Below are 27026 nucleotides of genomic sequence, written 5' to 3'. Positions count from 1 at the left end.
TAGCCTTAAAGTGCCAGAGGCCAAGTACTAGTGAACAAGTTTATACTTTCAGGATTCTTTGGAAAACTAACCTTATGCCTCTCCCTATACTAAACAAGTTTAAACACTGCTTACATTTCCTTTATACAATTATTTTAAAAACTACAGGGTCACTAACGAAGTGCTGTGATTGGCGTTGCATGCTACGGTGAGGATAAATGCAGGGAAGAGATGCCAGGTGCAACAATGTACGCCAGACTTTGTTAAATCAGGCTCTTGGAATGACCTGCTGTAGGTTGTCCATAACGCCATGTCATTACATCACTGAAGTGTGTAGAAATGCATCCATATTGCACATTAACCACTTTAGTGGCTATTTTGCATGTACCATAGTGCACATAAAGTAGTTCGTATTGCAATTAAGTGAGGCATCAAACCAGCCATCTTTAAATAATCTTTATTTACAAAGTATACAAATAGTGCCCTTTTACAAAAAACAGATACAACTTAATCCTTTCTCCAAAGCCGGGTCAAACCATGATAGTCAGTGCAAGGAAATACCATTAACAAAGTGCAATGCATTCATTTTGAAAGTGCTTTAGTAGACCTGGTCCTACATCAGACTAAGTATTTAAAGCTGTAGGTGTTGTCACATGCTAGCCTCTTGTTTTTGCAGCGGCCACAGAGTTCTTGACGGTGAGGCCTCTTCAGGTCTATGTGCCTTTTCTTTTGGGGGCATGAGCAACGAGTCTTTGAACAGACCTGAAAGACATGTTAGAAGCTTAGCCATGATAGAATACAAAACCTGTGTGAACTATGGTCATAATTTAGGAGTTAATATTCTTATTGGGTAAACAGTCAAATACTAACCTATACATTTAGTTAAATTTGTTAGTTCATAAAACAGATGCCGCCATCACTGGGAGATTTTTACACTGCACTACAACATAACCGTCAAAGCTTTAAGCTTATCTACACCCTGCCCATTGAGTAGCACTACAGCATTCCAATTTACATGGGGTAAAAAAAAGGGACATAAAGCAAAATTGATAAATACAATTTTAAATTTACTTCTAGCTGCACCATGAGAAATTTTGGGTTTCATGTTATTCTTTGTTAAAGATACGAGGTAGCGTGCACATGCCTGAGGCACTACATGACAGGAAATAGTGCTGCCATCTAGTGCTCTTGCCAATGTATAACAAGTTGCAAAACCGCTGCCATATAGTGCTGCTAACGCATGCACACACCTGATCTTACCTTCCTGCTTTTCAACAAAGGAAAAAAAGAAAATGAAACAATAGCAATAAATTGGAAGTTTGTTTAAAATTGTATGTTCTACCTGAATTGTGGAAGAAAAATTTGGGGTTTAATGTCACTTTGTAAAAGTGCATATTATCATGATCAAGTTTAAAGTACACATTTAAAAATCTGAAGGTTTGTGGCAGTGACAGGCTGGACAAATGGCATTCAGAAAGACCCGTTTCACAAATCTTTCACATGTTAGGTGTGGCTATAAAGAATTTATATAATTTGATGGCATTTCAATGACTGACACCCGAAGACAAGTTCATCTTGCGACTGATTCATCCAACAGATGCTGTATAAAGGGCTTTTCAGTAAGTCAGCCCTTCATAAAAAGCTGGACACATTAAGACAGTTTAACCCATGTTAGCTTTTGTAAATCTTTGACCAGTGCATTTTGACCCTCAGACTATTAGACATTGGCTTCTCTAGCACCAATAAGTGGTTGTTTAATATTTCTCGTTTCCTATTAAAATGATTCAATCATGGTATATGTTGAGACTTACACAAATCTAGTTCAGGAAGTTACTGACCTAATCTGAGTGAAACTATAAACAGATATAGAAACAAACAGGTCACAGCAAAGGAAATTAGCTTTATACTGATGTGTAGCCACAATAGTTAATCAGGTTTTCACCAATATAAGAATTGCATTGCGATTTACACATTCATTGTCAAATTACTATTAAATGTATTATGCACTTGATACAATAGCACATAAACACCTTGAGACTTTAATAAATAAAAATGTCTTATGTAGAGTAGACTGCCATATACTCAATTTTTCTCCCCTTCCACCATATAATTTAGCTCTGAAAATGGCAGTTTCTTTAGATCTCAGACCTACAAAAAGCACCCTGCATACTCTATAAAAAGCTAAATTAGGGAAAGAATTAGTGTTCAGACAACTGCAAAGCAATTCATTTATACTAGCTATGACCACTGAGTAAACCCTGGCATAGCTCCTCCAATTAAGGCAGATGGGTGGAGTTTAGCTATTCAGACACAAGTGCTGCAAACACAATGTTAATTAATAAGTTATTTTATAGCAAAACAGAAATCTTGTAATTCAAGGTGTTTGCTGTCCAAACTACTTTTATCTTAATCTTCAGATTAGAAGTACAGTAAACAGATTGACATTTTTAGGATTACAGTCAGCATTAGAATACACCATGTTTTGGTTATGCCCAACTTTCAAACCTCCTTCATGATTAACCATGACACAAACATGAACTGACCCCATTTGAACCTTTTTATCATGGGCTATACTCATTTTGTAAATCATAGAAATTATGTGCTTAATATATCAAGGTGGGAATTATCTCCCCCTACACAATGGGAGACAAATGGGTGTCCAAGTTAACCGCAACCCATATCAACTGCTATCAACGATTTCAATATAAATTTTACACACACTTAACAAGAAATGAAATGCAAGACTGATAGACATCCACATTTCCATAAAATAGTAGTCATTTTTTAGTCACGCTATTAGTGGCAAGTTTAGATTTTCTACTGTTATCCTTTATACATCACCCTAGGTTTAGTGCGTCCTTGGCACAATTTAATGTTTGACATGAGACCAGGATTACTAAAAAAATTAAATATTTTTTTTGGTAAAGCATTGTTCTCAACTGGTTCTGAGGTTTTGTTTATAAAAAATACAAAATTGTGACTTGAGATCAAAGGAGATGTTTTATATACTCTGAACACCTTTAGAGTTTCTTCTACTTTGACAATTTCCGTTATTACCAATCTGAATGAGACTTCCTCACCCTAGTTGACACAAGGACCATACAGCCAATCACTGACTCAATTTGCAGGTTATACTTTGTACCATTTATCACTAATAGTTAATTTTTTTTTTTTTTTTTTAATTAACTTTAAGACCCCTTTACCAAACTCTTGCACATACTTAGCAGTAGCTGGTGCCTCCAGAAGTGTCCATAAGACTATTTTAGAGACTACATTTGATAATGGAAGTAAACTTCATGATTCAGAGCATGCAATTTTTAGTGTCCATTTAAGGCTACTCTGCAAACTATGAAGGTATCGTTTAAGAATGTTAAAGGTCCGGTATAAAAAAAAGTTATTTTTATTTAAAAGCCAACTGGTAATACCTGTATGTAATTATCTATTGGACTGGATTTTAAGATTCCCTTATATGCAAACAAATATTACTGTCCCTGATGAAGTGGAGATTCTGTAAGTGGTGAAATGTTGAGCAGCACTTGAAACTTAGTCTTGTTTTAAATTGCAAGAGTGTGGTGAGCAGTCCATTCTTATCAACATTATGGATTAGAGTTTGTTCTCTCAGTGCAATTTAAGAAAGGGATAGGGCAAGCAGCAAAGTGCAGACCAAGTTGCACTCTATTGTTTTTGTGAACTCTGGCTGTGTGTTAATGCAACCCAGACTGTGCGGCTTTAATGTATGCAATGGATAATGATAGTTTAATATATACACACACACACAAGTGTTTTGTCCCCTACTGAACCTGGCCAGCTAGCCATCCCTTCTGCAGTTAAATGGTCGCTGCAGCAACTAAGAATGGGTTCCTACCCTTCAGAGGCAGTGATTACTGTTAGGGTTTAGGAGCTGCTGCTTAGTGGAAGGCAGCAGCATGGATCATGTTGCAGTATTGCACCCAAAGAAGGTGAGCTGCAACCCACCACCTGCCAGCTATGCTTAGGTATTTGCCCCAGTTATTTATTGGTTCCCAGGATGGTAATTGCCCCTGGGGTAAATGCCAGCTGTTATGCAGTGTAGGGGGGGGGGAGATTCATGTTTGAGGCAGCTCTGGTAAGGTGGTGGCAGGAAGGGCTAGTGGGAACCAAAAAAAAAAAAAAAAAAAAAAAAAACTAATTGTGTGTGGCTAACAGACTATTTCCTTATTAGCTGGTGATTTGCTCAGGGTTGGGAAGTGGGTTACTTATAGCTCTTTTAGTTCCTTGTTTGGAGGGGGTGACAGCTGCATAAGGGAGCACATGTGACAGGTTAGCTATAGGGTGTGTAGTAGCCTTGGCATGTTGTCTGGGTCCAATTGATGTGTATCCTATTATGTTAAACTAGGCTGTGGTTCAATGCTTTTGAAGTGTTAAATGGAACTAGGACAACCTGCTAAATACATATTTTACAAAAACGGAACAATTTATGTAAGAACTTACCAGATAAATTCCTCTTTCATATTAGCAAGAGTCCATGAGCTAGTGACGTATGGGATATACATTCCTACCAGGAGGGGGCAAAGTTTACCAAACCTTAAAATGCCTATAAATACACCCCTTACCACACCCACAATTCAGTTTAACGAATAGCCAAGAAGTGGGGTGATAAGAAAGGAGCGAAAGCATCAAAATAAGGAATAATTGTGCTTTATACAAAAAAACAAAATAACCACCAAAAAAAAAAAAAAAAAAAAAAAGGGTGGGTCTCATGGACTCTTGCTAATATGAAAGAAATTAATTTATCAGGTAAGTTCTTACATAAATTATGTTTTCTTTCATGTAATTAGCAAGAGTCCATGAGCTAGTGACGTATGGGATAGCAAATACCCAAGAAGTGGAACTTCCACGCAAGAGTCACTAGAGAGGGAGGGATAAAATAAAGGCCGCCAATTCCGCTAAAAAAAATGATCCACAACCCAAATCAAAAGTTTTAATCTTATAATGAAAAAAAACTGAAATTATAGGCAGACGAATCAGACAGCTGCCTGAAGTACTTTTCTACCAAAAACTGCTTCAGAAGAAGAACACATCAAAATGTTAGAATTTAGTAAAAGTATGCAAAGAAGACCAAGTTGCTGCTTTGCAAATCTGATCAACAGAAGCTTAATTCCTAAAAGACCAGGAAGTAGACTGACCTAGTAGAATGAGCCATAATTCTTTGAGGCGGGGACTTACCCGACTCTACATAAGCATGATGAATCAAAGACTGAAACCAAGACGCCAAAGAAACGGCAGAAGCCTTCTAGTCTATCTTTTCTGGTTCCAGGAAAGGTCAGAAGTCTTTCTAAAATCTTTAGTAGCTTCAACATAATATTTTAAAGCTCTAACTACATCCAAAGAATGTAACGACCTTTCCTTAGAATTAGGACATAAAGGGACAACAATTTCTCTACTAATGTTAGAATTCACAACCTTAGGCAAAAATTGAAATGAACTCCGCAACACCGCCTTATCCTGATGAAAAATCAGAAAAGGAGACTCACAAGAAAGAGCAGATAACTCAAACTCTTCTAGCAGAAGAGATAGCTAAATTACTTTCCTGGAAAGTATTGTTCCTTTTAATGTCCAGAGAATGCATAGGCTCAAACGGAGGAGCCTGTAAAGCTGACAAAACCAAATTAAGACTCCAAGGAGGAGAGATTGGCTTAATGACAGGTTTGATACGTACCAAAGCCTGTACAAAACTACGAATATCAGGAAGATGAGCAATCTTTCTGTGAAAAAGAACAGAAAGAGCAGATATTTGTCCTTTCAAGGAATTTGCAGACAAATTTTTATCCAAACCATCCTGAAGAAATTGTAAAATTCTAGGAATTCTGAAAGAATGCCAGGAAAATTTATGAGAACACCAAGAGATGTAAGTCTTCCAAACCCGATAAATCTTTCTAGAGACAGATTTTTGAGCCTGTAACATAGTATTAATCACCGAGTCAGAGAAACCTCTATGACTAAGAATTAAGCGTTCAATTTCCATACCTTCCAATTTAATGATTTGAGATCCTGATGGAAAAAAAGGACCTTGAGATAGGTCTGGCCTTAACGGAAGTGTCCAAGGTTGACAACTGGCCATCCGAACGAGATCTGCAAACCAAAACCTGTGAGGCCATGCTGGAGCCACCAGCAGTACACACGAGTGCTCCATTAGAATTTTGTAGATTACTTTCGGAAGAAGAACTAGAGGCGGAAAGATATAAGCAGGATGATAACTCCAAGGAATTGACAATGCATCCACTGCTTCCGCCTGAGGATCCCGGGATCTGGATAGATACCTGGGAAGTTTCTTGTTCAGATGAGGCCATCAGATCTATTTCTGGAAGACCCCAGATAAGTACAATCTGTAGAAAAACTTCTGGATGAAGAGACCATTTGCCTGGATGTAACGTCTGGCGACTGAGATAATCCGCTTCCCAATTGTCTACACCTGGGATGTGAACCGCAGAAATTAGACAGGAGCTGGATTCCGCCCATACAAGTATCCGAGATACTTCTTTCATAGCTTGAGGACTGTGAGTCCCACCTTGATGATTGACATATGCCATGGTCGTGACATTGTTTGAAAACAAATAAACTATTCTCTTTAGAAGAGGCCAGAACTGAAGAGCTCTGAAAATCGCACAGAGTTCCAAAATGTTGATTGGTAATCTCGCCTCCTGAGATTCCCAAACCCCCTGCGCCGTCAGAGATCCCCATACAGCTCCCCAACCTGAAAGACTCGCATCTGTTGAGATCAGTCCAGGTTGGACGAACGAAAGAGGCCCCTTGAATTAAACGATGGTGATCCATCCACCAAGTTAGAGATGATCTAACATTGGGATTTAAGGATATTATTTGTGACATCCTTGTATAATCTCTGCACCACTGGTTCAGCATACAAAGCTGAAGTGGTCTCGTGAAAAGGAGAAAAAAGGGATCGCGTCCGAAGCAGCAGTCATGAGACCTAAAATCTCCATGCATAATGCTACCGAAGGGAACAATTGAGACTGAAGGTTTCGACAGGCCGAAACCAATTTCAGACGTCTTTTCTGTCAGAGACAAAGTCATGGACACTGAATCTATTTGGAAACCTAAAAAGGTTACTCTTGTCTGAGGAATCAAAGAACTTTTTGGTAAATTGATCCTCCAACCATGTCTTTAAAGAAACACCACAAGTTGATTTGTGTGAGATTCTGCAGAATGTAAAGACTGAGTACCAAGATATCGTCCAAATAAGAAATACCGCAATACCCTGTTCTCTGATTACAGAGAGGACACCTAGAACCTTCGAAAAGATACTTGGCGCAGTTGCTAGATCAAATGGAAGAGCAATAAACTGGTAATGCTCGTCTAGAAAAGAGAATCTCAGAAACGGATAGTGATCTGAGTGAATAGGAATATGCATCCTGTAAGTCTATTGTAGACATATAATGCCCCTGCTGAACAAAAGGCAGAATAGTTCTTAGTCACCATTTTGAATGTTGGTATCCTTACATAAGGATTCAATATTTTTAGATCCAGAACTGGTCTGAAAGAATTCTTTGGCACAATGAATAGATTTGAATAAAACCCCAGACCCCGTTCCAGAACTGGAACTGGCATAATTACCCCAGCTAACTAGGTCTGAAACACATTTCAGAAACGCCTGAGCCTTCACTGGATTTACTGGAATGCGCGAGAAAAAAAAAAAAAAAAAAAAAAAAAAAAAAAAAAAAAAATCTTCCCACCTTGAAACCTATTCTGTACCCTAGTGAAACAATGTTCTGAATCCAAAGATTGTGAATCGAGTTGATCCAAACATCTTTGAAAAATCATAACCTGCCGCCTACCAGCTGCGCTGGAATGAGGGCCGCACCTTCATGCGGATTTAGGAGCAGGTTTTGACTTTCTGGAAGGCTTGGATTTATTCCAGACTGGATTAGGTTTCCAACCGGAAATCTTTCCTTTAGGAGAAGGGTCGGGCTTCTGCTCTCTATTTTCACGAAAGGAACGAGAACGATTAGCAGCCCTAAAATTACCTTTGGATTTTTTGCCCTGGGGCAAAAAAGCTCCCTTCCCTCCAGTAACAGTTGAAATTGTAGAATCCAACTGAGAACCAAACAACTTATTACCTTGGAAAGAGATAAAGCGAAGTTGACTTAGAAGTCATATCTACATTCCAAGATTTAAGCCACAAAGCTCTTCTGGCTAAAATAGCTAAAAAGACATATACCGGACATCAACTCTAATGATATCAAAAAGTTATTAGCATGTTGAAGTTTAACAATGCTATATGCATTATGATCTGTCACTTGTTGCGCTAAAGCCTCCAACCAAAAAGTTGAAGCTGCAGCAACATCAGCCAAAGATATAGCAGGTCTAAGTAAATTACCTGAACATAAATAAGCTTTCCTTAAAGATTCAATCTTCCTATCCAAAGGATCTTTAAACGAAGTGCTATCTGCCGTAGGAATAGCAGTACGTTTAGCAAGGGTAGAGATAGCGCCATCGACCTTAGGGATTTTATCCCAAAACTCCAATCAGATGGCACAGGGTACAATTTCTTAAACCTTGGAGAAGGAGTAAATGAAGTACCCAAACTATCCCATTCCCTAGCAATCACATCTGAGGCTTAAAAACCGAATTTAAACGTTTAGCAGTTTTAGTATCAGGAGGACTGGATTCCTCCATAACTAATGCAATCAAAACTTCTTTTAGCAATGAACGAATAAACTCCATTTTAAATAAATATGAGGATTTATCAGAATCAATATCTGTAGTAGAATCTTCTGAACCAGAAAAAGCCTCATCAGAATCAGATAAGTCAGAATGATGACGGTCACCTAAAAATTCATCTGAAATGTGAGAAGTTTTGAAAGACCTTTTACGTTTACTGGAAGGAGGAATAACAGACAGAGCCTTCCTAATAGAATTAGAAACAAATTCTTTTACATTAACAGGAACATCCTAAACGTTAGATGTTGAAGGAACCGGTAAATGATTATTACTAATGGAGACACAATCAGCATTGCAAAGTTTATCATGACAGCTTTCACAAACTACAGCTGGAGGAACAGTTACCACAAGTTTACAACATATGCACTTAACTTTGGTAGAACCAGCATCAGGCAGCGTCTGTTCATTAGTGGATTTTGATCCAGGGTCGGGATGAGACATTTTGCAATATGTAATAGAAAAAAAAACATAAAGCAAAATTATCAAATACCTTAAATGACAGTTTCAGGAATGGGAAAGAATGGAAAAAAAAAAAAAACACAACCAGAAGCAATGAAGAGAAATGTTTAAATAATGTGAGTAAAAGACGCCCCATTTTTTTGGCGCAAAAAAAAAAAAAAAAGTCTGAATACGCATGCGTAATAGAATACAACTTCCGGCGCTGTAATTTTCCACCGGAAGTGACTAAATTTTTAGCGCCAAAAAAAAAAAAAAAAAAAAAAGCCAAAAAAAATAACGAAATAAAAAGAAACATTTCCCGCCCCCGCTAGCTTAATAGCATGCAGGAAAAATGGCCAAATGAAAATTTTTCAAGGTAAGAAAAAATAAAATGCATTATCCCAATAATGAAACTGACAGTCTGAAAATACGGAATACTGTTTATCCTGAATCAAGGCAAATATAAGTTTAGACATATTTAGAACTTTACATATAAAGTGCCCAACCATAGCTTAGAGTGTCGCAAAAAATAAAGACACTTACCCCAGGACACTCCTCTACATAAAGCAGATAGCCAAACCAGTAGAGGTAATGGTATATAAAAGTATATCGTCGATCTGAAAAGGGAGGTAGGAGAAGAAATCTCTACGACCGATAACAGAGAACCTATGAAATAGATCCCCTAGAGGTAGACCATTGTTCTCGAATAGGCAATACTCTCTTCACATCCCTCTGACATTCGCTGCACTCTGAGAGGAAAACCGGGCTTCAACCTGTTGCGAAGCGCATATCAACGTAGAATCTAAGCACAAACTTACTTCACCACCTCCACGGGAGGCAAAGTTTGTAAAACTGAATTGTGGGTGTGGTGAGGGGGTGTATTTATAGGCATTTTAATGTTTGGGAAACTTTGCCCCTCCTGGTAGGAATGTATATCTCATACGTCACTAGCTCATGGACTCTTGCTAATTACATGAAATAATTTTTTTTTTTAAAGCACACTCCTCACATGAGTATGCAAGCCCTGGTGAACATTAAATTTGAAAGCAAGAAATTTTTTTCTTCCAATATACTGGTGAGTATTGTTTCTTTTTATGATCCCATTTAAGATTATTAACTAGCAGTATTGGCACAACCTTTAGGGTTGCAATTTTCCTTTTTATTAGTGCTAAGTATCAGCCATTATGCACAGAAAGATTTTAGATGAGGCCTTTGCGTAGAGGGTAATTTATGCAGGCTCAGCCTATGTATGAGCATGTTCTTGAGAACAATGGATGTAGGTTACAAAACAGCTATTTTTATTATACAAAAATAAGACCAGAGAGATTTTCAATTTCGTCGTTTGCAGCAGGAAAAATAATTTTACAGTACATTGTGGCTATAAAGTTCTTACCATGCATATCCTGCTAGTTTCTACTTAAAGAGCTTGAGGTTAGCTTTTGATATTTAAGGCTTTATTGCAGATTATCAGGAGTACAATGCCTAACAGTTTAGATGGGTTAAGTGAAATCATTTCAGTTTACTAACCTGGCATTGAATTTGTTCAACCCTATAAGGATTAAATCCCTTCTGGCATTTACGGCAGAGTTGCTTAAAATACACCTACAAGAAAACAATGTTTCATTAGCCTCAAACCAAATATTAATAGCAATTTGTATAAAACATATAATGGTCTGATCTGTTTGAAAAAGTTAGAAGCTATATAAAACAAGCAGAGAAGCTTTTTGTAAGCAGTTTTCATGAGTAGGTTTTATTTTCAAGGACAACAATTTCCCTTAAGAGAAACCACAGTCTTCCAGTCCATTCGTTACCTTATTGTCTTAAACTTTCTGCACACTTATACTATATAAGCCAAAAAAATCCTAAATGATTATACAGTTTTATTTACAAATGTTAGAACATTTTAGCATGCATGAGTACACAGATATTACACTGAGCTAGGTCACATGACAAGGTGTCCACATTCCAAAAAGTAGGCAAGATTTAACATTTTCAACCCTATTTACCTATATTTAGTAAGGATATGGCTATGTAATATTTAAGATTAAAATCAGTAGATTCCCCATTTGTTATGTTTCCTTTACCATTGGTGTCAGATTTGTATGCTATTTTAATGCAGGGGCTAATTTCAAGCATCTAGTGTTAGAAATAGCCATAAGATAGTTTGCTTAAACCGAGTGTTAAAATGATGGTAAATGCAGCTAATCTATGAATCTTCAAATAAACTTAAATATAATTCATGAACTCAATTAACTCTATTTTCTAGTAACTAAATCTGATTCTACAGTCTAGTTACTACTGGGATCATAGCTCCGGCCAACCTTTCAGGAAGCATTTTGGCGATGTTTGAAAAGAAAATTAAAAAAGGAAAATAAGGGTAACTCCTCTTGTAAAATCCCAAAGTATTTTTATTAGACAGGATCAGACACAGAACACCACAACGTTTTGGGGTCAGTACCCCTTAGTCATGTGATAAACATACACACCACACCTGTTTAAATAGGCTGGGCCAGGTAGTTGGTTCATCATATTAACTCTTTCAATTCTTTATAATAACAATGGCCCATTAGTATTACCGCTATACTGACCCCTACTGGTCATGGGTGGCGTGAAATGTAAAATTAAAATAAAAATAAACCTGAAATATAAGGAAGCCTCAAGAAAATATTTACACATTTACATTATTCAATTAAACTAATGTACAGACAAAAGAAATTGCAACATATTATAAAGTGTATGTTTCACATTATATTTCATTCTGCAAAGCTGGAGAAGATCAATAACCTCCAAAATCAAAATTGAATCGAGTCAAATAACAAAAAAGGGGAACTGTCCCTTTTATTTTTTAAGGTAGAAACACTATCTCAAAACAAAAAGATGTCTATATATAAAGAGGAACAGAGCATAATAACTCATTGGACCTCAAACGGACTGTCCCTTTAAATTGCTAAAAATGGCTCTCTTAAATAAAAGAATGTCTATACATAAAGAGGAGCAGAGAGTGAAAACTCATTGAACCTCAAGATGAAGAGTTTTTAGCATATAAATATACATGCTATACATCCATGTAAAGAGGGGCACGCAAGGCATCAATAGAAAACAGACCAGTCAATTTCACGGTTCATTCCCTTCGGTTCCAAGGTATCCAACTTAAAAATCCAATAGGATTCCCGTTGTTTCAGTAACAGAGACCTGTTACCGCCCCGTCTTGGAGTCTTAACGTGGTCGATAACTTGGAAGCGAAGTTGGCTCACATGATGCCCAGCTTGTAAAAAGTGATATGCTACTGGGGCAGTTAATACCTTGCACCTGATATTACTTTTATGCTCCGTGATACGGTCCCCTACCCGTCTAGTGGACTCGCCCACACGGACACTTTATCAGATAGATTACAAAGTTAGTGTTGCAGGTATAATAATCCTTGAATTTGAATTTATATCCAGTTTGAGGATGTACAAAATGTGGACTTTTGATTATGGAGCTACAGTTAATACAGCTCAAACAGGGAAAACAGCCCAAATTCTTCTTAGTGATGTAACCTTGTTGGGGTGATCTGCCAGCGCCCACATCAGCTTTAACAAGTGAATCTTTCAGATTTTTATTCCGTTTGTATGCTGGCATTGGGCAATGGCAGAACTCCTCAACATTGGGTATACAGTTTTGTAGAATTGACCAGTGTTTACGGATTATTCGAGTGATTTGCTGACTTTGTCTGCAATAGCTAGAGACAAAAACCCAATCTCCTTTCCTTATCATGTTGAGGTCTGGTTTTAAATAGCGTGTCTCTATCAACTGCAGCCACTGTCTGTATAGTATCATGTACCAATTTCGTGGGATAGCCTCTTTGAATAAATTTATCCCCCATCTCAGATAGTCTAATCATGGATTTATCAGGATCATCTACAATCCTTTTGACACTAAGCATTTGGCTTCGTGGAAGTGATTTTACAAGGGGTAATGGATGAGCACTGTCATAGTGAAGGCTATTTCTGTCAGTTTCTTTTCTAAATATGTCAGTTGTGAAACCCATACCTTGTTTGGTCACAGTGACATCTAAGAAGTCAATACTAAATTCACTCCACACAAGTTTAAACTGTATATTGTTAGTAGAAAGATTTAAATCAGTTACAAATGATTCCAGGGCCCCAACATCACCCAGCCAAAGCCCAAAAATATCATCGATGTGGCGCCACACCGACGGTACTCCGGGTGTTCAAAGACAAATTTCTCCTCAAAAAGATTCATAAAAATGTTGGCATAATTGGGGGCGACGTTGGAGCCCATGGCAGTACCCTGTTGCATGTAAAACTGATCCTCAAATAGGAAGTAGTTGTTGTACAAGATAATCTCCAGCAGTTGCAGAATGAAAGAAATCTCAGGGATAGAGTATAGACCACTTGAGTGTAAGGCACTGCTTACAGCTCCGACCCCACCAGCATGTGATATAGATGTATAAAGGCTGGTGACGTCAAGGCTGAAGAGTATCGCCTTGTCTGTGGGTAATGTGAAATCATGAATTTTAGCCAGAAAGTCATTGGTGTCCTTTAAAAAAAGTGCATGACTGCTCCACCATTGGTCTCAATTTTGTCAAGATAAATAGCTATATTTGAAAAAATTGAATTGGTACCTGCCACAATGGGGCGACCAGGTGGAGCAGTCATGGACTTATGGATCTTGGGAAGGATATATATCACAGGAGTGACGGGGTCTTACCTGTAAAAACTGATTAGTTTTTTTATCAATGATATTCAACCTCAGAGCAGCGTCAATCACCATCTTTATTTCTTGTTTTAATTTAAAAACAGGATTGTATGAGATAGTACAATATACAGACTGATCACTGAGCCGACTGTGAATTTCCTGCTTATAATCAGACTTAAGAACAACGGTAGCACCGCCCTTATCAGCCGGCTTCAAAATGATGTTGTTGTTCTTACTAAGGCTGTTCAAAGCTTGATGATCTTTTTTAGAAAAATTACCCTTCTGTATATGTCCCTTTAATTTCTGTTTATACATATGTTGCTGCAATTTATTTAAATCTGACAAAACCAATTGCTCAAACGTTTCTATGCCATGATGAGTGTGCTGTGGATAAAACACACTTATTTCTCAAGCCCAAATCACCTATTTTAAGTGAATGATTCAATGCAGGATTAACAATATTATGAGCAGTGACAGGAGTTGCAACATCATTAGATACAAAAGTGGCATTCAATTTCTCTCCCCCCAGTCCAGAATATACCCCCTGGGGTTTAGTATGCCAATACTTTAACCTAATGTTTCTGAAGAAACGAAAAATGTCCTTATAGGTTTCAAAGTATTGGCATACTAAACCCCAGGGGGTATATTCTGGACTGGGGGGAGAGAAATTGAATGCCACTTTTGTATCTAATGATGTTGCAACTCCTGTCACTGCTCATAATATTGTTAATCCTGCATTGAATCATTCACTTAAAATAGGTGATTTGGGCTTGAGAAATAAGTGTGTTTTATCCACAGCACACTCATCATGGCATAGAAACGTTTGAGCAATTGGTTTTGTCAGATTTAAATAAATTGCAGCAACATATGTATAAACAGAAATTAAAGGGACATATACAGAAGGGTAATTTTTCTAAAAAAAAAAAAAGGATTATCAAGCTTTGAACAGCCTTAGGAAGAACAACAACATCATTTTGAAGCCGGCTGATAAGGGCGGTGCTACCGTTGTTCTTAATAAGTCTGATTATAAGCAGGAAATTCACCATCAGCTCAGTGATCAGTCTGTATATTGTACTCTCTCATACAATCCTGTTTTTAAATTAAAAGAAATAAAGATGGTGATTGACGCTGCTCTGAGGTTGAATATCATTGATAAAAAAACTAATCAGTTTTTACAGGTAAAAGACCCTGTCACTCCTGTGATATATATCCTTCCCAAGATCCATAAGTCCATGACTGCTCCACCTGGTCGCCCCATTGTGGCAGGTACCAATTCAATTTTTTCAAATATAGCTATTTATCTTGACAAAATTTTGAGACCAATGGTGGAGCAGTCATGCACTTTTTTTTTTTTTAAAGGACACCAATGACTTTCTGGCTAAAATTCATGATTTCACATTACCCACAGACAAGGCGATACTCTTCAGCCTTGACGTCACCAGCCTTTATACATCTATATCAAATGCTGGTGGGGTCGGAGCTGTAAGCAGTGCCTTACACTCAAGTGGTCTATACTCTATCCCTGAGATTTTTCATTCTGCAACTGCTGGAGATTATCTTGTACAACAACTACTTCCTATTTGAGGATCAGTTTTACATGCAACAACAGGGTACTGCCATGGGCTCCAACGTCGCCCCCAATTATGCCAACATTTTTATGAATCTTTTTGAGGAGAAATTTGTCTTTGAACACCCGGAGTACCGTCGGTGTGGCGCCACATCGATGATATTTTTGGGCTTTGGCTGGGTGACGTTGGGGCCCTGGAATCATTTGTAACTGATTTAAATCTTTCTACTAACAATATACAGTTTAAACTTGTGTGGAGTGAATTTAGTATTGACTTCTTAGATGTCACTGTGACCAAACAAGGTATGGGTTTCACAACTGACATATTTAGAAAAGAAACTGACAGAAATAGCCTTCTTCACTATGACAGTGCTCATCCATTACCCCTTGTAAAATCACTTCCACGAAGCCAAATGCTTAGTGTCAAAAGGATTGTAGATTATCCTGATAAATCCATGATTAGACTATCTGAGATGGGGGATAAATTTATTCAAAGAGGCTATCCCACGAAATTGGTAGATACTATACAGACAGTGGCTGCAGTTGATAGAGACACGCTATTTAAAACCAGACCTCAACATGATAAGGAAAGGAGATTGGTTTTTGTCTCTAGCTATTGCAGACAAAGTCAGCAAATCACTCGAATAATCCGTAAACACTGGTCAATTCTACAAAACTGTATACCCAATGTTGAGGAGTTCTGCCATTGCCCAATGCCAGCATACAAACGGAATAAAAATCTGAAAGATTCACTTGTTAAAGCTGATGTGGGCGCTGGCAGATCACCCCAACAAGGTTACATCACTAAGAAGAATTTGGGCTGTTTTCCCTGTTTGAGCTGTATTAACTGTAGCTCCATAATCAAAAGTCCACATTTTGTACATCCTCAAACTGGATATAAATTCAAATTCAAGGATTATTATACCTGCAACACTAACTTTGTAATCTATCTGATAAAGTGTCCGTGTGGGCGAGTCCACTAGACGGGTAGGGGACCGTATCACGGAGCATAAAAGTAATATCAGGTGCAAGGTATTAACTGCCCCAGTAGCATATCACTTTTTACAAGCTGGGCATCATGTGAGCCAACTTCGCTTCCAAGTTATCGACCACGTTAAGACTCCAAGACGGGGCGGTAACAGGTCTCTGTTACTGAAACAACGGGAATCCTATTGGATTTTTAAGTTGGATACCTTGGAACCGAAGGGAATGAACCGTGAAATTGACTGGTCTGTTTTCTATTGATGCCTTGCGTGCCCCTCTTTACATGGATGTATAGGATGTATAGCATGTATATTTATATGCTAAAAACTCTTCATCTTGAGGTTCAATGAGTTTTCACTCTCTGCTCCTCTTTATGTATAGACATTCTTTTATTTAAGAGAGCCATTTTTAGCAATTTAAAGGGACAGTCCGTTTGAGGTCCAATGAGTTATTATGCTCTGTTCCTCTTTATATATAGACATCTTTTTGTTTTGAGATAGTGTTTCTACCTTAAAAAATAAAAGGGACAGTTCCCCTTTTTTGTTATTTGACTCGATTCAATTTTGATTTTGGAGGTTATTGATCTTCTCCAGCTTTGCAGAATGAAATATGTGAAACATACACTTTATAATATGTTGCAATTTCTTTTGTCTGTACATTAGTTTAATTGAATAATGTAAATGTGTAAATATTTTCTTGAGGCTTCCTTATATTTCAGGTTTATTTTTATTTTAATTTTACATTTCACGCCACCCATGACCAGTAGGGGTCAGTATAGCGGTAATACTAATGGGCCATTGTTATTATAAAGAATTGAAAGAGTTAATATGATGAACCAATTACCTGGCCCAGCCTATTTAAACAGGTGTGGTGTGTATGTTTATCACATGACTAAGGGGTACTGACCCCGAAACGTTGTGGTGTTCTGTGTCTGATCCTGTCTAATAAAAATACTTTGGGATTTTACAAGAGGAGTTACCCTTATTTTCCTTTTTTATACTCTATTGCTGGGAGTGTGGCAGTCACTCCAAAGGAGTACCCTCTACCTTGGGGTTTAAAGCCGGTGCTGGATTATCCTCATTTCATGAAAAGAAAATTAAAGCACTAGCCTATGAATTCTTTTAATACATTTAAGTGTTTTCACTGGTTATTAAATGAGAAAAACCACACCTGAAAAAGCAGCTGTAGCAACACTCGAGTAAAATTAGACTGTACAACAAGATTAAAATTAGAATAGGTATCTTCATGAATTAAATTTTAACAGTTAAAAAGGACAACACCTTAGTCATCTTAAAGGGATATTCCAGCCAAAATCTGAAACCACATGGGTGCATTTTGGTAATGAACAGAAGCAATTTTGTAATATACATGAACTAGCAAAAATGCTTCTAATAAAAGCTATAGCTGTTTCAAAGGGACAGTCTACACCAGAATTGCTATCGTTTTAAAATAGACAAGCCTTTTATTACCCATTCCCTAGTTTTGCACAACCAACAGTTATATAAATACACTTTACCTTGCATCTAAGCCTCTGCAAACTGCCCCCTTATTTTAATTCTTTTGACAGACATCCATTTTAGCCAACCAGAGCTGGCTCTCCTGAACTTCATGTGCGTGAGCACAATGTTATCTATATGACCCACATGAACACCCTCTAGTGGTGAAAAACCTGTCAAAATGCCCTAAGAGAAGAGGCATCCTTCGAGGGCTTGGAAAGAGCATATGAACCTCCTTGGTTTAGCTTTCAACTAATACCAAGAGAACAAAGCAAGATTGGTGATAAAAGTAAATTGGAAAATTGATTAAAATTATATTCTCTATCTGAATCATGAAAGTGTATTTTGGAGTAGACTATCCCTTTAAATGAGTGCCCGGTTTTTAAAAATACTTTTAAAAACAGGGGCACTTTCATTGATGAAAATTTACATTGCACCGGATTTGTAGAAATACTTACCTTTTACTTCTGCAAAGCCGGATTGATGAACCCCCGCCTTCTTCCTGCTGTACAACCACAGCAATGACGAAACTGGCTTCCTCCAGTCAGCGCCGAGCATTACGAGCTGGATGCTCGGGGGGGGGGGTCGGAAGCCATGATTGGAGGAAGCTGGTTTTGTCATTTCTGATGTCAGTACAGAGGAACTGAGGCTGGGATCGGCGATCCGGTTTTGCAGAAGTATAAGGTAAGTATTTCTACAAATCCGGTGCAATGTAAATTTTCATCAATGAAAGTGCCCCTGTTTTTAAAAGTATTTTTTTTTTTAAAAACGACCACTCATTGCTGAAAATTGGACATTCACTTTAATCCTCCTCCACCCTGTGCCTTTTTGAAACCATAAGAGATTCAAGATCTGTAGTTAGCTTTGATATGCAATTCAAAATACAGAGTGAAATAAAAATTGATAAACCCAATGTTAGATGTTAAATTCCACCACTTTGTGGAATAACTCATTTTGTATTTTTCTGCTCAGTTAAACAGCCAAAGGTATAATCACAATCCTAAATATGGAACTATTAACCTTTTAACGCCGTTATATTCCATCACAATTACACTGGGCTTTAGTGCCGTTCTGACGGAATAGAACGTCAACCATTGGCTGTCCTAAAGCCAACTGTGCTTCCATGATGTGGTCTGGAGGGTGTGCCCTAGCGTCATAGGGATGCCCCCGACCCCATCATTGAAATCTTGCAATTGCGTGCATGATCGCAGGATTTCAATTTGTTTACATCGGAACGTTGTTCCGATGTAGACAAATAAACCTGTCAAAGGGTTAAATGATCAGCAGTGTTTGCATCCATGTTTAACATTGCCATTAACAAAACAGAAAAATACAGTAAAGTCAAAATTAAACTTAGACTGTCTAGAGCATGAAATCTTAAACACTTCCCCCAATTTATGTCCCTTTAAATATAAGCCAAGATTGCCAGTTTTGCTGGTCCCTCAAAGCACTGATAACCCATCCCCATGTGACTGGGATAAGTGGCAGTTCATGCTTTTTTTTTATCCAGTTCTATTGGCAAATCATAAAGCACTTTCAGATCTGTTTGAAATGCAGTTCCTATGATACCGAGTCATTTAAGGTCAGTTTCTGTGCACAAGAAAAAGCAGTTATAAAATTTAATCTGATGCAAATATCAATTTAGGAGGTACATGACTAGAATAAAGTGCCATTGACTACCACAAATTATTCAAAAACACACACTAGATATTGGATCTGTCAAGCCAACAAGTTTCCTACAATGTATTTGTATTTTAACTGCATGTAAAACTTAAGTTCTTAAAAACACAGGCTCTAGTTATCACTGTATATATTGCATCTTGTTCTATGTGTTTGCAAGAACAGCTATACGCATATGGTAGCAGGTCCCGGCCACTAGCTGAAGTTTCTGCCACAGGATGCATTACCTTCAGGTTTACAGTCTCTGCTTGGGACAAACTAAGGAATGATTGGTTTATATTTTTTCAGTGACAAATGAAAGCTGCAACATTCAGATCTTTTCAAAGCCAGATTTCTTCTTGTTAAAGAGGAACACACTAAGATCTGGTTTGGCTCAAAAAGCCGAATGCCACGAGTGGAGCCTTTTGCAGTGAAGGCAACTGCCAAATGCACACGTCTAGCACCAACTCTTAACACAAATACTGGATGTAGTGACATGTCCTGACATGCAACCAGTGACAGCTCAAACCTTTGTGTTTGTAGTCAGACTAAAGTAGAGTGAATTCTGGTAAAGCAAGAGCCCCCCCCCAGGGGATACAGACAGGGACATCTTTAACACAGGGCAAAAGGGGCAGCTGCCCAGGGCCCAAGATTCCTTTAAAAAAAAAAAAAAAAAAAAAAAAAAATTTGGTTCATGCCAGACTGCTGATGTCAGTCAAAAGTTCTGCTTATATTTGTGAGAAACTGTGCTGGTATCATGTGACATGCACTGTACAGCACTGAATGCTAAGCCCTAACTTGGCATCCAGCCAATCCCACTGCATAAGAAAAGGTCCTGCTGGTGTTACCAGGTAACTGCTCTAGTGGTGGGGATTGTTCTGGTTAGGGCCGACTAGGCACATGCAGCAGAAAGCTGAAGTGGCAGGCACATGAGGATTTGAACATCTGCAGCTGCAGACACTGCTCTCTTCAGTACAGTACTCTTGCTGTCTAAACAAATATGTAGTTAATATCCCAAGACTGGTGAGATCCTTTTAGGGGGGCGCAAAATAAATTCTTGCACTAGGGCCCTGTAGACATTAGGTCTGACACTGATTTTTACTATGCATTGCATTAAATATTTATGTACATACCAACAATTAATTAGAAAATATTTTAAATGAATGCAGAGTGGAGGAATTTATATATTTACTTATTTGTACTGCTTAGGTCCAGTTTCACATACGATTTATTTCAGATTTTTTAAAAAGGATTAGCCCAGTGGATGATCCACTGCTGGTCTTAAAACTAAATAAATGTAGTTATTTTTGGGATGTTGGAGTGGAGAGCGAAATTGCATGGGTGGGGTGGGTCCAGTCAATATTAAAAAGACGGCCCTGGATACAGAATCCACTAGAGATTTAGAAGTGTTTTATAAAGGATTCAAAGTCAGTAGATACCTACCTTATTAGAACCAGAAATGCACCAAACATAGGCACTCTCCCATCGTGTTTTGCAGTCTTTGCAATGAAAGTAGCCATATTTCTGTTCCAGGAACTACAGGGGGGAAAAAAAAAAAAAATTTATATAAAAATTGCAGCATATAAATGAGTTTGAATTTTGTTGGGCATTGAACAAGTGTTAAATACACAAGTTTATATGTATCAGATAGCTAGTTCCAAAGCTACATATCCACAAGTGCAAATTAAACCCTTTGCTACCATTACTGTTAAACACAGTAAGAATATGTATAATTACCTTCCTGTAACCCAGACCTACAAACGAATGCAAGTTTGTTTGATGTGATGCAACTATTCAGTCACAAAGCCCCTGAAATAAATTGGTGAGATAAAAAACAGAACTTTTGGTTTGTTCCCAAATATTTTACCTGATGGAGTATAATTTTGTTTTAAAACCTATATAAAATTTACCTTTATTTTGTCATTTATCCTCAACAAAAACAAATTTCTCAGTGTATAAGGGGCAGGGTGGATAATATTTAAATCTATATTGTGGGTTTTTGTTTGTTTTTTTTTAATAGGATTTTATCAGATTTGAGAAAAGCCCAAATAAGGCTTTCTAGAATTATAAAGCAAGTGTTACTCATCCTGAAATAAAGGATTAGTTTTTTAAAGTATGTAGAATGAGGCTGCATTGTTAGTTTATTTTTTAGTAAATTAATTCCCTTTACCCCATCCACATACTACTCTCCCAGAGGTTTTTGTAAGATTGGACATTTTTCTATCTAGAAGATATACATTCTTGGTTTTGTAGTTCAATTGAATTTGTCTGCAGAAACATGCATCTCCACAGAATTTCTCTTCTAACAAAACATACAAGGTAGAGAAATAAAGGGGCATACAACCCCCCACACACACACATTCTCTTTAGGACTCAAAGCATACAATTTTAAAACAACTTTCCAGTTTATTTCTATTAAAATTTGTTCAAGCAGCATCAATGCACTACAGGGAGCTAGTTGAACAAAACAAATAGAGCAAGCCAGTAACAAGGGGATATGTGTAGCCACCAATCAGCACTTAACTCGCAATAGTGAATTGCTGTTCCTGAGCCTACCTAGGTATGCTTTTCAAGCAAGGATAACAAGAAGCAAATTAAATAGAAGTGGTTTAAAACGGGTTCTCTATCAAGCTTAATTTTGCCTTTACTGCCCCTTTAATACCATTGTTCCCCTGCAATTGTATTTACACAGAATCAACCCCTTGCCATGTTTCAAAAAGCTCAATTATATGGATTTCAATCATAAGTCACTAAGGCTGATTTAAAGAGACTGGAAACCCAAAAATGTTCCATCATGATTTAGATAGAACACTGGTTGTCAAACATCTCAGGTCTCCCCCAACAGGACAGGTTTAAAGAAACATTAAAGGGGCAGTAAAGACAAAAACAAAAAAAAACCTCCTTTACAATTTACTTCCATAGAAAATGTTGCTTAGTTCTCTTGGTATCCTTTATTAAAAAGGGATATGAAACCCAAAAATTATTTCACAATTCAGACAAAGCAAACAACTTCAAAATGACTTCTGTTCTCTAGTGTGCGCAGAAATGCTAACCAGGTGCTTTTAAAAAAAAAAAAAAAAGGCTAAGGTGACATTTTCACCTCTTAGCCAATAGCCGTGCGGTAAATCCGGCTTGGCGCCCATGGGAGCCAGATTAACCGCACAGCTATTGGCTAAGAGGTGAAAACATCACCTCTTAGCCAAAATATTTTTTTAGCCATGCGCTGTTGTAATAGTGGCAATCAATTAAAATAAAGGAGCTTTCTACATGAAGTATCTTATACTTCATGAATGAAAGTGCCCTTTATTTGTTTCAATAGTAAATCTATTAACTTTCACTGCTAAATAAACTGCTGCTGCACAGAGTGCTGTGCTAGACCCTATGGCAGCAGAGTTTGCAACTCTGCTATAAACATTGTTGCAAAACACTGCTGCCAGGTCAAGGACACATTTATGCTCCTGAGTTTACCTAGACTTACTCTAGCAGAGAATAATAGATAGGCTTACCATACGTCCCGTTTTTACCGGGATTGTCCCTGTTTTGAGCCCCTGTCCCAGTGTCCCACCCGTTTTTCATTTTTGTCCCGGCCGCCGGTGTTCTATCAATCATTCCAGCAAATTCATCAGACTAGCGTAGTCTGATGAATTAGCTGGAATGATAGAACACCGGCAAATCTGTGAATTTAGCTTTGTTGCACATGCAGCATGCACTGCCTTTTACAGCTGTCTGCTGCCCGTCGGAATGTGCGACCGTGACGTCACCACATTCCTGCAACAGACGGGTCACAGAATCCGACTGATAACGCGTGCTCCACCTCTGCTTTACACTCAGTGTTTTAGGCGCCTTCAACTTAGGAGAACGCATCATGGGGCTGCACACTGTGGCTTCCTGTTGCTGAAGCAAATACCAACAACAACAAATTTCTTGACTCTTGCAGATCTTCTTGCTGATAATGATAAGTACGTGTGAGTTACTTACTACAATACAATATTACTTGATCTTTTCCTTTTTTCATATGCAACCACATATCTTAGGCTGCTATCTCTATCTGCTATGTGGTGTTATTATTTATTTATATTATTAGATATCTCCATTAATAATTGTGCTTCTGGGGTCACTCATCAATCATCATTAATTATGGATGGTAAACTAATAATTGTGCTGCTGGTCATTAATTATGTCAATATAATTGTGCTGCTGGAGTCAACTCATCATCATTAAATTAATGATGATGATTGATGACCCCAACAGCACAATTATATTAACATAATTAGTGATGCCCAGCAGGACAATTATATTAACATAATTAATGATGATGACCCCCAGCAGCACAATTAAATTAACATAATTAATGATGATGACCCCAGCAGCACAATTAAATTAACATAATTAATGATGATGACCCCCAGCAGCACAATTAAATTAACATAATTAATGATGATGACCCCCAGCAGCACAATTAAATTAACATAATTAATGATGATGACCCCAGCAGCACAATTAAATTAACATAATTAATGATGATGACCCTAGCAGCACACTTATATTACCTTCATTAATGTAATTAATTATGTTAATATAATTGTGCTGCTGGGGGTCATTATCATTAATTATGTTAATATAATTGTGCTGCTAGGGTTATCACATCATTAAGTATGTTAATATAATTGTGCTGCTAGGGTCATCATGTCATTAAGTATGTTAATATAATTGTGCTGCTGGGGTCATCATTAAATTAATTGATGTCACTAATTATGTTAATATAATTGTGCTGCTGGGGTCATCCTCATTAAATAAATTATTGTCACTAATTATGTCAATATAATTGTGCTGCTGGGGTCAACTCATCATTAAATTAATGATGATGATGATGGATGACCCCAGCAGCACAATTATATTAACATAATTAATGATGATGACCTCAGCAGCACAATTAAATTAACATAATTAATAACATTAATTAATTTAATGATGATGTTGACCCCCAGCAGCACAATTAAATTAACATAATTAATTATGATGACCCCAGCAGCACAATTATAATTAATGATGATGAGTAACCCCAGCAGCACAATTATATTACTATAATTAATGATGATGACGCCAGCAGCACAATTATATTACCATAATTAATGATGATGACCCCAGCAACACAATATATTACCATAATTAACGATCATGAGCACAGCAGCACAATTATATTACCATCCATAATTAATGTAATTGTGCTGCTGGGGTCATCATCATCATCATTATGTTAATTTAATTGTGCTGCTGGGGTCATCATCATTAATTATGTCAATATAATTGTGCTGCTGGGGTCAACTCATCATTAAATTAATGATGATGATGATGGATGACCCCAGCAGCACAATTATCTTAACATAATTAATGATGATGACCCCAGCAGCACAATTATCTTAACATAATTAATGATGCTCACCCCAGCAGCACAATTATATTAACATAATTAATGATGATGACCCCAGCAGCACAATTAAATTAACATGATGATGATGACCCCAGCAGCACAATTACATTAATTATGGATGGTAATATAATTGTGCTGCTGTGCTCATGATCGTTAATTATGGTAATATATTGTGTTGCCGGGGTCATCATCATTAATTATGGTAATATAATTGTGCTGCTGGCGTCATCATCATTAATTATAGTAATATAATTGTGCTGCTGGGGTCATCATCATTATTATGGTAATATAATTGTGCTGCTGGGGTCATCATTATTAATTATGGTAATTGTGCTGCTGAGGTCATCATCATTAATTATGGTAATATAATTGTGCTGCTGGGGTCATCATCATTAATTATGGTAATATAATTGTGCTGCTGGGGTCATCATCATTAATTATGGTAATATAATTGTGCTGCTGGGGTCATAATCATTAATTATGGATGGTAATATAATTGTGCTGCTGGGGTCATCATCATTAATTATGGATGGTAATACAATTGTGCTGCAAAAAAATGTAGTAATATAATTGTGCATGGAAAATTAGTTCTGGTTGACAAATGCCCCGCCCCTTGGCCACACCCCTGACCACACCCCCACTGGCACCGTGCCAAGTGGTCCCAGTTTCATCTCTAAAAATTATGGTAAGCCTAATAATAGACCTAAGAAGCAAACTAGAAAATTCTTTAAAAACACTGCATGGTCTACCCCAATTGAGAAACTTTATTTTTTACTTAACTGCCCCTTTAAGGTTAAGCCAATTTTTCAGTACATGGTCCCTTTAAACAAGCTCTAGTCCCTTCCATTAAAAAGGAGTTTACTATTGAACGCAGCCAACACCGTTACCTGAAAAGCTGATCTCTTAAGCGCCTCCTTGGTCTCCTTTAACTCATTGGTGCCCTCAGTCGGTTCCTCTTCCTTCTTGTCCTTATGCTCCGGGGCGGGCTCTTCCTCCACTAGCAATGGCTGCTCCGGGACAGCCTGGCCTGCTTTAGGTAGATGCCCGCCCTGCGGAAGGCAGAAGAGCTTTTTATCAACCACTGGTGAATAGACAGCCACAGGGCGGGAGAAGCGTTCTGGGTCCACTGGCTGCTTTACTAAGTCTGCAACAGGCTGGGGTCGGCGTAGAGTACGAGGGCCTAATGAGCACTGCACCCCGGCATCCACACGTGGGTTTACCTGCACACCGACCTCCTTAGTGTTGGCTTTACGGAGCCGTGGCGTCAGACTGGGGTTTACCTGGGCCAGTATAGCCTTGAGTTGAGCCCGCTGGTAGTTGTCTAGATAGTCCACTGGGTCGGAGACCTTTCCTTGCTTCCATGCAGCTGGCTTGTTTTTAACAGGTGGCTGCGGGGCCGGCGGGTTCTGGCTGTAGCTTGTCCCGTAACCCTGATAAGCGTTATACGGCGCATAAACGTACCCCGCCATAACCGTATCTGTATTCTGTCTACAGGGAGGCCGGCCTCCTAGGTATTTATACTCAACCATGCCAGGGAAATCACTGGCTAATTAACTGCGTCGACAACATGTTTTTCCTAATTAAACGATTTTATCTCTAAAGCTTGTATCCTAATCCCACAGGCCATAACGCAAGTGACTGAATTATGTATAAAACCTTTTAATATTTTAACGTTAAAATATAAATAAATAAAAAGTACTAACACCACAAATATTTATTTACAATCCATATTTGCATTTTTGTTATATTGTTGGAAAAAAAATAATAATCATTTTTCACATTTACATTAAATAGAAGGCAAAATAAATAGTCAAATACAAATTTATATTACAATCTCACAGTTTCACTTTTTTAATATGGTCCCACTTACCCAATACCCATCCTTCCCTCTTATTCTACCGCACTGCACTAGTTTGTCTGACTTGACTACTAGGAAAAAGCAGAACGAAAAATGGGATGTACTAAAAGGAATGGCAAGGGTGAATGACAAAATGGAATGCCCATAGACTTTAATGGGATGTAAAATTAAAAGTGTTGAAGCAACAAAACTATG

The 27026-nt window shown here is 37.8% G+C and overlaps 1 protein-coding gene across 1 annotated transcript; it reads right to left on the bottom strand.

Annotated features, from left to right (window-relative positions):
* Nucleotides 1-420: 420 nt before the first annotated feature.
* ZAR1L (zygote arrest 1 like) lies at nt 421-26442 on the bottom strand. Its single transcript, XM_053705039.1, has 4 exons — nt 25861-26442; nt 20986-21078; nt 10663-10737; nt 421-741 (listed from the first exon to the last, which is right to left on the bottom strand). The coding sequence occupies exons 1-4, from the start codon at nt 26440-26442 to the stop codon at nt 598-600; spliced, it is 894 nt and encodes a 297-aa protein (XP_053561014.1). The 3' UTR covers nt 421-597.
* Between the last annotated feature and the right edge of the window lie 584 nt (nt 26443-27026).

This window comes from Bombina bombina, chromosome 3 (assembly GCF_027579735.1).
Source record: "Bombina bombina isolate aBomBom1 chromosome 3, aBomBom1.pri, whole genome shotgun sequence".
Taxonomy (NCBI): domain Eukaryota; kingdom Metazoa; phylum Chordata; class Amphibia; order Anura; family Bombinatoridae; genus Bombina; species Bombina bombina.
The sequence above is the reverse complement of the archived record's forward strand: the minus strand, read 5'-3'. Positions and strand labels throughout refer to the sequence as shown.

Bases quoted from the DNA above. Each gene is read 5' to 3' on its own strand.
- ZAR1L (XM_053705039.1), bottom strand. From the start codon at position 26,442: ATGGCGGGGTACGTTTATGCGCCGTATAACGCTTATCAGGGTTACGGG. The intron at 21,079-25,860 runs GTAACGGTGTTG...TCCCCCCTGTAG, and splicing joins TTAAGAGATCAGCTTTTCAG to TTCCTGGAACAGAAATATGG. The intron at 10,738-20,985 runs GTAGGTATCTAC...GTTTTCTTGTAG, and splicing joins GCATTTCTGGTTCTAATAAG to GTGTATTTTAAGCAACTCTG.